The sequence below is a fragment of the Salvelinus sp. IW2-2015 genome, linkage group LG8 (genome assembly GCF_002910315.2).
Source record: "Salvelinus sp. IW2-2015 linkage group LG8, ASM291031v2, whole genome shotgun sequence".
NCBI classification, from domain to species: Eukaryota; Metazoa; Chordata; class Actinopteri; order Salmoniformes; family Salmonidae; genus Salvelinus; species Salvelinus sp. IW2-2015.
In genome coordinates, this window is record NC_036848.1 from 18,255,659 (window position 1) to 18,268,068 (window position 12,410).

Sequence of the window (12,410 nt, forward strand, 5' to 3'; positions counted from 1 at the left end):
AGCCTTATTCTAAAATTGATTAAATCATTTTTTCCATCGCAAAGATTCAACCAAGACTTCAAACTAAACTTGTTGAATACCTGGTCAGCATACCCACTGTTGCAAACCCATTGCTGCTTGAATGAATCTTGATAACAAAAAATAAAATAAAAAAAAGCACTGCCAAGGGTCGCAAATGCAAGTGTTTTGGTCGCAGTTTTGAGCCCTGYACACACACAGCCTACAGGTTTTGGTCTGATAAAACCCCAAAACAYAGTAAGACGCTGAACTAAAATGAGACTGCAGGGACCACAAGAGCAGGCAAAAACAAGTTGAGCTCTCTCTCGCTCTCTCTCTCAGCAGTTATCTGTAAATCTCCAAAGCTAAGTCAAGTCTTCAGACAGGCATTCACCACAGAGGAAATCAGACAGAGCCAGGCAGGCACGTGCCCTGGCATGTTTACATGCCTCACTCTTTGGCTTTGTTTTATGGGTGGYGCCTAATGGCTGAACCTAGACCTGCCGTGATGGCTTGCTTCCAGATACTGATCCAAGGTCTGGTTCAGTTTTTTTCCCCTTATGGTCAAGGGTAGGATTGGCGAAAGGTCAGCTTTTCCTAGACCTGTGACTATGAGGAAATTCTATTCAGAGATTGTGTGACTAAATGACATCCTTTGCACCCCATTACAATACAAGCACTTCACAGTAAAAGCACCAAAGCAAGGCTTTTTCTCGTTTTCGTCCTCTCTTTGTCTCACCACCATCCCCATACACAACAGAGTTCAGAGGCATGTCTATGAACATTAACACGCACACATAAATCCTCGTCAGCACAGTCAAATTTGCTGTTGTCAGTGTGCCATCCTCTGTGAGGCTGATGTCTCTCTCTGCCCCATATCTCCACACAACATCTCTGGTACAGTGCCTTCAGAAAGTATTCATACCCCTTGATTTATTCCACATTTTGTTGTGTTACAGCCTGAATTCAAAATAGATGAAATAAAACATTTGCTCACCCATCTCAACACAATACCCCATAATGACAAAGTGAAAACATGTTTAGACATTTTTGCTAATTTCTTGAAAATGAAATACAGAAATATATCATTTAAATATGTTTTTTACATTCCCACCCCTGAGTCAATACATGTTAGAATCACCTTTTGCAGTGATTACAGCTGTGAGTCTTTCTGGGTAAGTCTCTAAGAAGCTTTGCACATCTGGATTGTGCAATATTTGCACATTATTCTTTAAAACATTCTTCAATCTCTGTCAAGTTGGTTGTTGATCATTGCTAGACAGCCATTTTCAAGTCTTGCCATAGATTTTCAAGCTTATTTAAGTYAAAACTGTAACTAGGCCACTCATGGACATTCAATGTTGTCTTAGTATGAAACTCCAGTGTATATTTGGCCTTGTGTTTAGRTTATTGTCCTTCTGAAAGGTGAATTTGTCTCCCAGTTTGTGTTGGAACCAAGTCTTCCACTAGGATTTTGCCTGTGTTTAGTTCTATTCCTTTTCTTTTTATCTCCCCAAAAAACTTTAGCCCTTGCCAATGACAAGAATACCCATAACATGATGCTGCCACCACCATGCTTGAAAATACTAAGAGTGGTACTCAGTGATGTGTTGTGTTGGATTTGCCTCAAACATAACGCTTTATATGCGSTGACCAACTCGCACGATGTAGGACGTTGGATTGCACAAGCAATATATAAGATGCCGGAGCTGTGTCTATTTCGGCCAGTTCCGAGATAAAGAAAAACACCTGAATTTACAATGTAGCAATTGCCGAAGGCTATAGAGAAGAAGTTGCTACTTTGAGTCAACAAATCGCTAATTTGTACCAGCTATTATAGGAAAGCCACGTCCTCCTCCCTTCTCGTTCTCCACTCCATTGGCAGCAAACACCACCAAGCTGAGGGGAGTCTCACCATCGGGAAGACTATCGTCGTTGGATTGGCCATTGCCGCGGGGGGATGCTGGTTCTTCTCCAGAGGCTGCAGCTAGCGGCTCCTTTGTGGACCAAGATATCCAACCATGGAGACACATCGCAGTACGGCGTGGGACTCAATGCCAGCGAGGACCTCGATCTCGACCCTCTACAGCAACGGAAGCAATGAGTGTTCTCCAGACGTCAAACAGCTTTGCTGCTTTAGATCCTGATGTTCCAGCGCCTTCGGGTCCGCGGTCATCTGATCCGGATGATTCTTATTCTGCCCGCGCTGTGTTTGCGCCAGGAGCTCTGATCCCCGTGATCTGTGGTGGCCGAGTTGGAGTTGAAAAAACCAAGAATAAAAATGGAGCTGTGCTAAAGGCGTGGGAAGAAACAATAATGGTAAACGGCTAGCTACCGTTTTAAATCGGGAGCTCAATGGTAAAGCAAGCGTCAATCCAAGATACACGCACACTTTGTTTTCCAGGTGCTAAAGTCACCGAATAAATTTGAATTTTACCAGTAGTCAAGAAGCAGATTCCCGACCTGACAACAGTTGTGTTGCACGTTGGTTCAAATGACATTATAGGAGTGAAGTCTGAGAGACTCAGAAACAACTTCTTGTTGCTCTTGGAAACAGCTCGAAGCCTTGCGGAAAGAATCGTTATCTCAGGAACCATCCAATCTCATCGCCATTGTGGGACAGAGTTTTATTCATATGTGGTCTTTTCATCTATGGCTAATGCGTCTTTCTAAAGACATGGGCACGTCATTTGTTGACAATTTTGATWGCTTTTTCCAAAAACAGAGGAACTTCRTCAATGATGGAATTCATCTGGGTGAAAATGGCATCCGCCTCYTATCATCCAACATGGAAAAGGTACTTAAACAATAAAAATGATATAGGGATAGTCCCAGTATTGCTATAGCAAGTATTGTATCAGACTACCGTTTAACCACRTTTTCATAAACGTAGGGGTAATGTACTTAGTAATCTTGTCCCCATTCACTTGGTTCACACTGGCGATTATATTTGTGCAAACACCTCAAGTACCCCGGTTGATAGCAACAATCCACGTTTTTAAAAACTGTAAGGGACTTGGGTTTTTACATTTGAATATACGTAGTATATGTTGACGTTAGAAAAATGTACTAGTGTTTTGTATTTCCATTGCCGATAAACACGCTCCATACACTAAGGTTAGAGTAAAACATTTCTGATGCTATTCGTAAAAGAGATGTAGAATTGGCTAAGGCTAGAGAAACGTATTCTTGTTCTGACTGGCTGACTTTTAGGCCGCTGAGAAACCTGTGCATCAGACTTGTTTGAAGAACAAAATCGGATTACTATGTGACTAGTTTAAATGACTTATGGGAATCCAGCCAAATTCTGGAAAGTAGTTAAAACATTACAGAGCAATATGCACTCTACACTCCCAAATCAGATAGGGTTGGATACTGGACTCATTACTGATAAGAATGCCATTGCTAATGCCTTCAACAATCACTTCATTGCAGCAGGCAATCTTTCTGAGAAAATGTCGACCACAAATGACGGAAGAAAAGATACACATGAAGGGATTATGCATGAGTATGCTGATGGTCAGGGTTTCTCACTAAGCCTCTTCACAGAGGAGAAAGTTATTGATGCCTTGCTAGCCATAGACACTAAGCMAGCAACAGGGGCTGACAAACTTGACCCAGGGTTGCTGGCTAGAGCTGCACCACTTATCTCTGGTGCTCTTACTCATATTYTTAACCTCACGCTGACCTCTGGGGTCATACCAAAGATTTGGAAAACTGCCTATGTGCTGACTCTGCACAAAGGTGGGGATACTGGTGACCTTGATAATTATCGACCAATCTCTAAGCTGTCTTGTCTTGCAGAAATGTTAAGAGTCATAGGTAAATGTACAGCTGCGSTCTTTCTTGTCTGACAACTGCATACTGAACAAATTTCAGTCCGGTTTTAGACCAGGGCACAGTAGTATCAYAGCCACCACACTGGTTGTAAATKATATTGTAAGAGCCTTGGATAAGAASTTGAACTGTGTTGCTTTGTTTGTTGACCTGTCGAAGGCTTTCGATACAGTTGATCATTCTCTTCTGCKGAAGRGACTGACCTCATTGGGGTTGGCCTCAGATACATGTTTGTGGTTTCAGAATTATCTCAGTGATAGATCTCAGGCWATWATTTCAGATGGGGTAAAATSAGATTTTGTCACTGTACACAAAGGAGTCCCACAAGGTTCGATTTTAGGTCCTTTATTATTCACTATATACATAAATKATATCTRCAACTCAGTGAAAAAATGCAACTTTCATATCTATGCTGATGACACAGTACTATATGCCACAGCCCCATCACTCGCTCAAGCATTTRCATTCCTGCAATCTGACTTTCAATTGCTTCAAGATGCACTTGTAGATCTTAGGCGGGTGCTTAATTCAAGTAAAACTAAGTATACCGTATTTTCACAATCCAATAGTAAACAATTGGAAAATCTGAACATTGCTATCCATGATGGCTCTCTTTTGGAACGTGTTCCCACCTATAAATACCTTGGAATTTGGTTAGATGATAATCGCTCTTTGAAAACTCATATAACTGAGCTGGTAAAGAAGCTGAAATTGAGAATGAGATTTTTTATAGAAATAAATCTTGTCTGTCATCACAGAAAGGAAATTGTACAGGCCACTTTTATGTCAGTGCTTGATTRTGGCGATGTTTTATATATGCATGGATCAGCATCAGTACTGAAGAAATTGGATGCAGTGTATCATGCAGCGTTGCACTTTGTTACTGGTGCAAACTTTTGCACACATCATTGCTTTTTGTACACTTCGGTTGGCCGGGACTCCCTGACATTTAGAAGGGCCAAACACTGGTTGATATTGGTTTATAAAGCTGTCTTACAGAAACTTCCTAATTATTTTAACTAAAAAATCCAGTGGTCAAACAGTATTTATCAGACTAGGTCACGGGACATGCTAGTGCTAGAGATACCCCAGGTTCACACAGAGTTAGGCAAAACGGCACTTGAATATCATGCTCCACACTCATGGAATGAATTGCAGAGAGAACTCCAGTTAGATGTTTTGGTGCCTGTAAGACAGTTTAATGCACATTACATTAACTTTTATTATGAACTGTGATTGCTTTTTGTAATGTGTGTTTTTCTCATAGATGTTTATTTATTTTAATATTTTTAATCTCCATCTTGTACTGTTTTACATTTGTTTAGTTTTAAATTCTTATTAATTGCTTTGTTGTTTTTATTGTTGTATCATACTGTAAAAGAAACTCAGCTCAGCTTGTTTCTCCTGTTTAAATAAAGGTTAATAATATGCAGGACATAAAGTGTATTTCTTTGCCACATTTTCTGCAGTTTTACTTTAGTGCCTTATTTATTTATTCCTTTTTACAATATTCTACTTTAGAAATAGCCACCAGATGGTTTTTCAAGGTATTTGGTATTTGGAAATAGCCACTGGATTTTTACAGATTTGAATAATTGTAGATACTTAAGTAAATACCTGCAGTCACTTGTGCAATACGTTAGGAGAAAAAGCAGACTGCGTTCTTCATTTCACCTGCTCATTTATTTTTCATTATGAAGCTTACCGGTAGTCCCCAGTCACATGGTGTTTCTTTACAAGCACACAACAACGAGAGACCGGAGCCTTGTGAGTCACTCGCCAGGTGATTTATTTTTGATTTTATTGTATCTAATTCACAACTAAATGTTTGCCAGCTAGATATCTTATAACAATTAAGTTAACTGTCTAAAATGTGCTTAATGCTCTGCATTTGTGCATTTGGTTTGCTACCACTTTTGTACATCGCCGTGGTCCGTACAATTKACCTTATTTTAGCGCCCAAAAAACGTAATACTTCCAGATCAACTGTAATGTCAATACCATTGTAAAGCACAATTTCTCCCCTTTTCCAACAGAATTCATGCCGAGACCTCCACGCTGCCCGTTTCTGCATGATTCAAGAAGGCAATGAGCTCCGTCGGGTCTTTAAAAAAATGGCGGGTGGGGAAGCGAAACTAATGCGTGGTAGTGAGAAGGAGGAGATGCATGGGAAAACTGCTTTTTTTCACTCGATAAATGCGTGGGACCGGTACAGGTGGCACCGGACTGATGACACGCACCTCAGGGCGAGTGCGGGGAAGAGGCACAGGACGTACTGGACTGTGGAGGCGCACTGGAGACCTGATGCGTGGGACCGGTACAGGTGGCACCGGACTGATGACACGCACCTCAGGGCGAGTGCGGGGAAGAGAAACAGGACGGGCCTGACTGGAGACACGCACTTGAGGGAGAGTGCGAGGAGCAGGAACAGGACGTACTGGGTTGTGAAGGTACACTGGAGACCTGGTGTGTATAGCCGGCATCAATTGTTCCGGAACTTTAACACACGTTTCAGGACGAGTACGAGTAACTGGCACAGAGTACGAGTAACTGGCGAATGCCGTGCATACTACGTCAAACCAACAGCTCTCTCTCTTCACTCTCCTCCAATTTAATCAACAACTCCTCGAAGGTCTCTTACTCACCCCTCAACTTCGCCGACTGCTCCATGTGCCCCCCCCAAAAAAATGGGGTTTCTGTGGCCTACCTCCCCGACGTCGTTGCTGTCCTCTCATGCTCCTAGGCGACTCTCGCCAAGGAAGGCGATCCTGTTCTGCCAGGATTTCCTCCCAAGTCCAGGATCCCTTCCTATTCAGGATCTCTTCCCAAGTCCAGGATACTTCCTCCTTCTGGGCACGCTGGTTGGTCCTTTGTTGGTGGGATCTTCTGTCACGATCGTTGTAATGATGAGACCAAGGCGCAGCGTGCATAGAGTTCCACATAATTTTAATAAACTCACTAAACAAAACAACAAAAGCACAAACGAAACGTGAAGCTACTAGAGTGCACAAAGGCAACTTACTGTAGACAAGATCCCACAACTAACAATGGGGAAAATGGCTACCTAAATATGATCCCCAATCAGAGACAACGATAAACAGCTGTCTCTGATTGGGAACCATATCAGGCCATCATAGACATACAATCACCTAGATGACCCACCCTAGTCACTATCACGCTCCAACCAACACAGTAAAAAACAGCTTACTGTGGTCAGGGCGTGACATTCTGAGTATGCTTGTAATCGTTTAGGACTGGGGAGTTTTTCAGGATAAAAAAAGAAACGGAATGGAGCTAAGCACAGACAAAATCCTAAATTGATTCAGTCTGCCCTCCACCAGGCACTGGGAAATTAATGCACCTTTCAGCAGGACAATAACCTAAAGCAAATCTACACTAGAGTTGCTTACCAAGAAGACAGTGAATGTGGCCGAGTTACAGTTCGAAATCTGCTTGAAAATCTATGACGACCTGAAAACGGTTGTCTAACAATGATCAACAACCAATTTGACAGAGCTTGAAGAATTTTGAAAAGAATAATGGGCAAATGTTGCACAATCCAGGTGTGGAAAGCTCTTATAGACTTACTCACAAAAACTCACAGCTGTTGATCGTTGACAAAAAATGACAAATCAATTTTATTCCCACTTTGTAACACAAGAAAATGTGGAAAAAGTACAGTGTGAATACTTTCTGAAGGCACTGTATGTCAGAAACTGTTTAAAATGTTTGCATGTAGGGCCTCCCGAGTGGCGGGCCGGGCGCCTGCAGGCTGACTTCGGTAGTCAGTTAAACAGTGTTTCCTCTGACACAATGATGCAGCTGGCTTCCGGGTTAAGCGAGCGGGTGTTAAAGAAGCGTGGCTTGGCGGGTCATATTTCGGAGGACGCATGACTCGACCTTCGCCTCTCCCGAGCCCGTTGGGGAGTTGCAGCGATGAGACAAGATGGTAGTCACGAAGTTGGCGACAAAAAGTGGGTAAAAATAAATACAAATTAAATAAAATGTTTGTATGTGCTCGTTAGTATTTAGCTAGCATTTGCTTTGGGATTTACATGTACTTGTTAGCATTGCTAACATTCGGATTACAGAGGCTCAGAGTGGTCTAAAAAAGCGGCCTTTTTGTTCAGTGCTGGTATTACCGAATATCCCGGGATACCACAAGGTCGGTATGAAGGTTTAACAATCTGGATACCACCCAAGCCCAGCATGTACACACACACACACACACACACACACACACACACACACACACACACACACACACACACACACACACACACACACACACACACATCTTTCCTCAAAGTCAAATGCATACATCTCCCATATCCCCGTGATATTGACAAATAACTCCCATCCATGATAAATTACGTGCTTTTCAAGCAAACAGTGATCAATACTGAAAGGTTTGTGCTCAGGGAAACTATCAGAATTCCACCATTTGTTCATGATAGAAAATTACCTTATAAATTAGTCATGGCCCCCCTTCTATATTTATAAAAGCCCATCGATCCCACCCAGACAGTGCTATCACACCTTCTGACTCATTCTCCCTCTCTCTACCCCTACCTCTTCCTCCCTCCCTTTCCCTTGTTGCTACTCTCCTCCCCGCCTACCGTTACTAGACTCAAGCAACCACTGTTTTCCCAGCTAGCTCTGTCACTTTGTTAAATTTTTTCACTCCCTCTCTCCCTTTTTTCCTTACCTCTAACCACCACTGCCTGCCTGCCTTCCCAGCCATTGGCTCCTCAGCGCTATAGGGACGCTACACCAGCACCCGCCCTCTATTTCTCTCCCTCTCTCTCATTCTCTCTTCACCTGCTCACTAGACCATCTCATTCATGCAGGCTTTTCAACGCTACCTCGAATTAGCTCAGGGCATCCCCTGGGGTGGGGGGACGCGAAGGTGAAGTACAAAATGTCTCTAGGCTAGCCGTCAGCTACTTTCACTCACTCACTCATACAGTAGACTCATTCATGAAGTGTCCGATTATATTTTAAACGGATGTTGTTTTCTTAGAGACGCTTCATGTAAAAGTTGTGATCCAAAGATCAGAAGGTCTGAATGCACTCATATGAATTCACATTGTGGCTTAAATAAGCTGAGACTGAGACAATGATGCTAGCAATGACACAGAGGGAGTAGGAAGAAATGCATGTGAAGCAAAGGAGAGAGGCGGAGGGAAGGATAGAGAGAGGTGACAATGCTGGAAATATGTTTGTGTGCCCGAACACGCTTCTCTGTGTGTGTGTGTGTGTGTGCACATGTTGCAGTGTAACAGAACACCGGCCATGCCCAAGCCCGCTGGCTGTGTTGGTGTTTAGCTGTGGTGGTGGCTGAGGTCCAGCATGCAGGAGTCATTCTCCATGTCCTTCAGTCCAGTCAGGACAGCCACACTGTCTGTGCCCTGTACTGTCCCCTGCAGCCACATCACAAACGACAAACTGCCAGAAAACATACTGCACTACGACTGCTACACATACACACACTGTCAATGACCCTTGGCAGACGGTATAATTGTCATACACCCACCATCACAGCAGGCTAGCTGGCTATAAGCACCATATAACATAAAGCTAAATGCTAACTTCACCACCATCACAGGCTAAGACACACCGAGCAGCAGATTCTCTCGATTCTATATGTCAGGGGTACTCATGTACTATTTGAGAAGGTCCGGTCACACACATTTCCAAGGTGACAAAGGTCTGGATGGATAATGTAATTTATCTGCATAGTAACAAACCCCCACCACGCAACCCATGCGACCCAAAAAACTGTTCACACACTCCTCTTGTTGGCAAAGAGAAAATGTTGCAGTTTTAAAGCTAATTCCCCACAATTCTACACATTTTGCATGGGGACATTTTTGTTGTTGTTGCAGTTTTAAAGCTAATTTCCTGCAATTCTATGCATTTTTCCATATCTTATGTGTGTTCATATGACACCAGGGGTCAGAGCCCGACCTGCGATCCGTATTGACCCTGTTCTGGGTCCGGATCCAGTCTGCGGACCACCAGTTGAGTATGGAGGCTATATGTATTGCGATTCGATACTGTGATTTTATTGTGATTCAATGTTTCAAACATATCGCTCACCATATGTCTGCTGCAGAGGGACAAGAGAGAGCCATGAGAAACAAGTTTTGATCAGTCATGGAAATAAAAATGCGGAAAACAAATTGGCTCCGTATTTAAAAATAAGATATTTTGAGATGTTGTCAAAACGATATTTCCTTTGCCCCCATCACTACATAGAAGCCACATACATACATAMAGCCATAGAACTAAACCATTTGCATAGGCTATTTAAACAAGCCATATACTGTCAACAAGCCATAACTAGGCAAGTCAGTTAAGAACAAATTCAGATTCAGTTAAGAACAAATTATTATTTACAATGACAACCTACCAGGGACAACCTACTTGTGAAYAACAGATTTTTACCTTGTCAGCTCGGGGATTCGATCCAGCAACCTTTCGGTTACTGGCCCAACGCTCTAAYCACTAGGCTACCTGCCGCCCCATATTACCCTGGTCATATATACGAGCCATATAGAGTGCATAAGCCATATGAATAACCCATATGAATATCAATATGCCCCCATATGACCCAGATCTTCACTCCTCACCTTCATGGCCCATCTTGACGGTGTCCTCATTGGAGTTGTTGTTGTAGATGAGCACGGCGGAGGCGTTGAAAGCAGAGGCCTTGAGGATCTTCTCTTTGAAGGTGCAGTTGCCGCGCTGCAGCAGGGCCACCCAGTGCCCTGTCCGGGGGGGCACCACGAAGCGAGTGTGGGGGTCGCAGCCCTGGAGGTCCACCACTGGACAGAGGGAAGGAGAAGGGTGGAGTGTTAGGAACCTTAGCAGGCTGTATAAAAAGGTGAGTGGTGTCAGTGTTTATTTTATTTTTTATTTTATTTCACCTTTATTTAACCAGGTAGGCCAGTTGAGAACAAGTTCTCATTTACAACTGCAACCTGGCCAAGATAAAGCAAGTGTATTTGAAGGTCTGCTGATAAACTACTTATAACTCATTAATATGTCATTTAGTAATCAAATAAAGTCATTGTAAATCAAGAGTTATAGCAAGGAACGAGTGTGGGGGTCCACCCCTGCACTGACACAGCATAGATAACAGATAACTAAAAAAAGAAATTTTAAAAGAAAACAAATGAAGAATGTTTTTTTAATAAAACTGTTGCAGATTTTTACATTTGGATGGGTTAGAATCCACATCCACATGTACAACCACRAGGACACACACAGCTCAGTCTGTGAGCTGCTTAACCTTTATCACTGTATAAAGCAGTTTAAACTGCACACAGCTGCCTATGGATAGCAGCCAATGGCTCATATTTCGGTCTAACTATGTTTAATGCCCTTTTAACAAATCCACAACCAGGAAATCCAGTGGCATATAATGGACCACTAAAGCAAACAAATCGCACCATTGAAGCTAAGTCACAGACAGAGCAATGACCCAGATGTTTCACCGCATGTATACATCTGAAGCATCCGGTTGGCATTTCCAATCACCACCAAATATGGTGATGAGAGGAAACTAAGTGGCTGGCAGTGGGAGAAKATCTCAATACAGTTCCCAAAACTAGAATCTGTTACGAACAGAGTCGACTAAGTTTTGTAGAATATACCCTTTACAAAAAAAAAAAAAAGAATAATTGTTGTTTAAAAGGAGTGCAAGGTCGGATTGAGTTATTGCACATGCACACTTCACAGAGCGGGCTCTCCCTAACGGAAGTAYGCAAATACATGCTAGAACGCACCTATAGGATCTCGCAAGCTTGTGCCCACCTCCTTGTTTGTTCTGCCCACTATGTTTCATTTGTTCCCATTGGAAACGATAGGCCGTGGTCTATCTTGGGTTAGTTATAACAATCTTTGGCTAAGAACTGCATGGAGTGACTACTGAGAAGACACAAAAGAAAAAGGGTTACACTGCATTAAGAAGAGATCTGGTTACAAAATGGGCAGTTTTTACGTATCTGTCAATCAGGCTGATGTTGTGTACTAGCTAACCGGTAGATGGCAAAGCTCTTCATTTCATCAGGAAACCCATGACAAAACATGCTAAGTGCATCTAAAAATGGCACCCTATTCCTTATATAGTGTACTTCTTTTGACATATAGTGCAATACTTCGTGTCAAAAATTGCACCCTATATAGTGTACATTTTTTTTTGTTTTAAAATATGGTATGATACTTTTGACAAGGGCCTGCATAGGGATCTGGTCAAAGGTAGTGCACTACTTTGCAGATATGAAACAGACAGACAATCACAATATCAGTCAAAAATATAAAATTCCCAGTTTTTGCGTCAAAACCAACTTTATAAGAGGTTTTAAAAATAGGTTCTATCTGACTGTAAATTCCATGATGGCATTGTTGGCAGAATAGATGGGTGCAGTTCAATGTATGATTAATATTTTCACCAATACATTTCTTGGTAGTCCAAAAGATATTGCCACCCTTGCTGTCTYTGCCTGGCCGGTTCCCCTCTCTCCACTGGGATTCTCTGCCTCTAACCCTATTACAGGGGCTGAGTCACT

At 42.5% G+C, this 12,410-nt stretch overlaps 1 protein-coding gene across 6 annotated transcripts in view; it reads right to left on the bottom strand.

The window, feature by feature from the left end:
* Positions 1–12,410, bottom strand: part of LOC111967570 (E3 ubiquitin-protein ligase RNF130) — a 65,757-nt gene that overhangs the window by 27,710 nt on the left and 25,637 nt on the right. For all 6 annotated transcript variants that reach the window (XM_023992686.2, XM_023992688.2, XM_023992683.2 and 3 more), the window contains exon 3: positions 10,470–10,664. In XM_023992686.2, the coding sequence (XP_023848454.1) occupies positions 10,470–10,664 (195 nt within the window). The remainder of the gene's footprint in view (positions 1–10,469; positions 10,665–12,410) is intronic.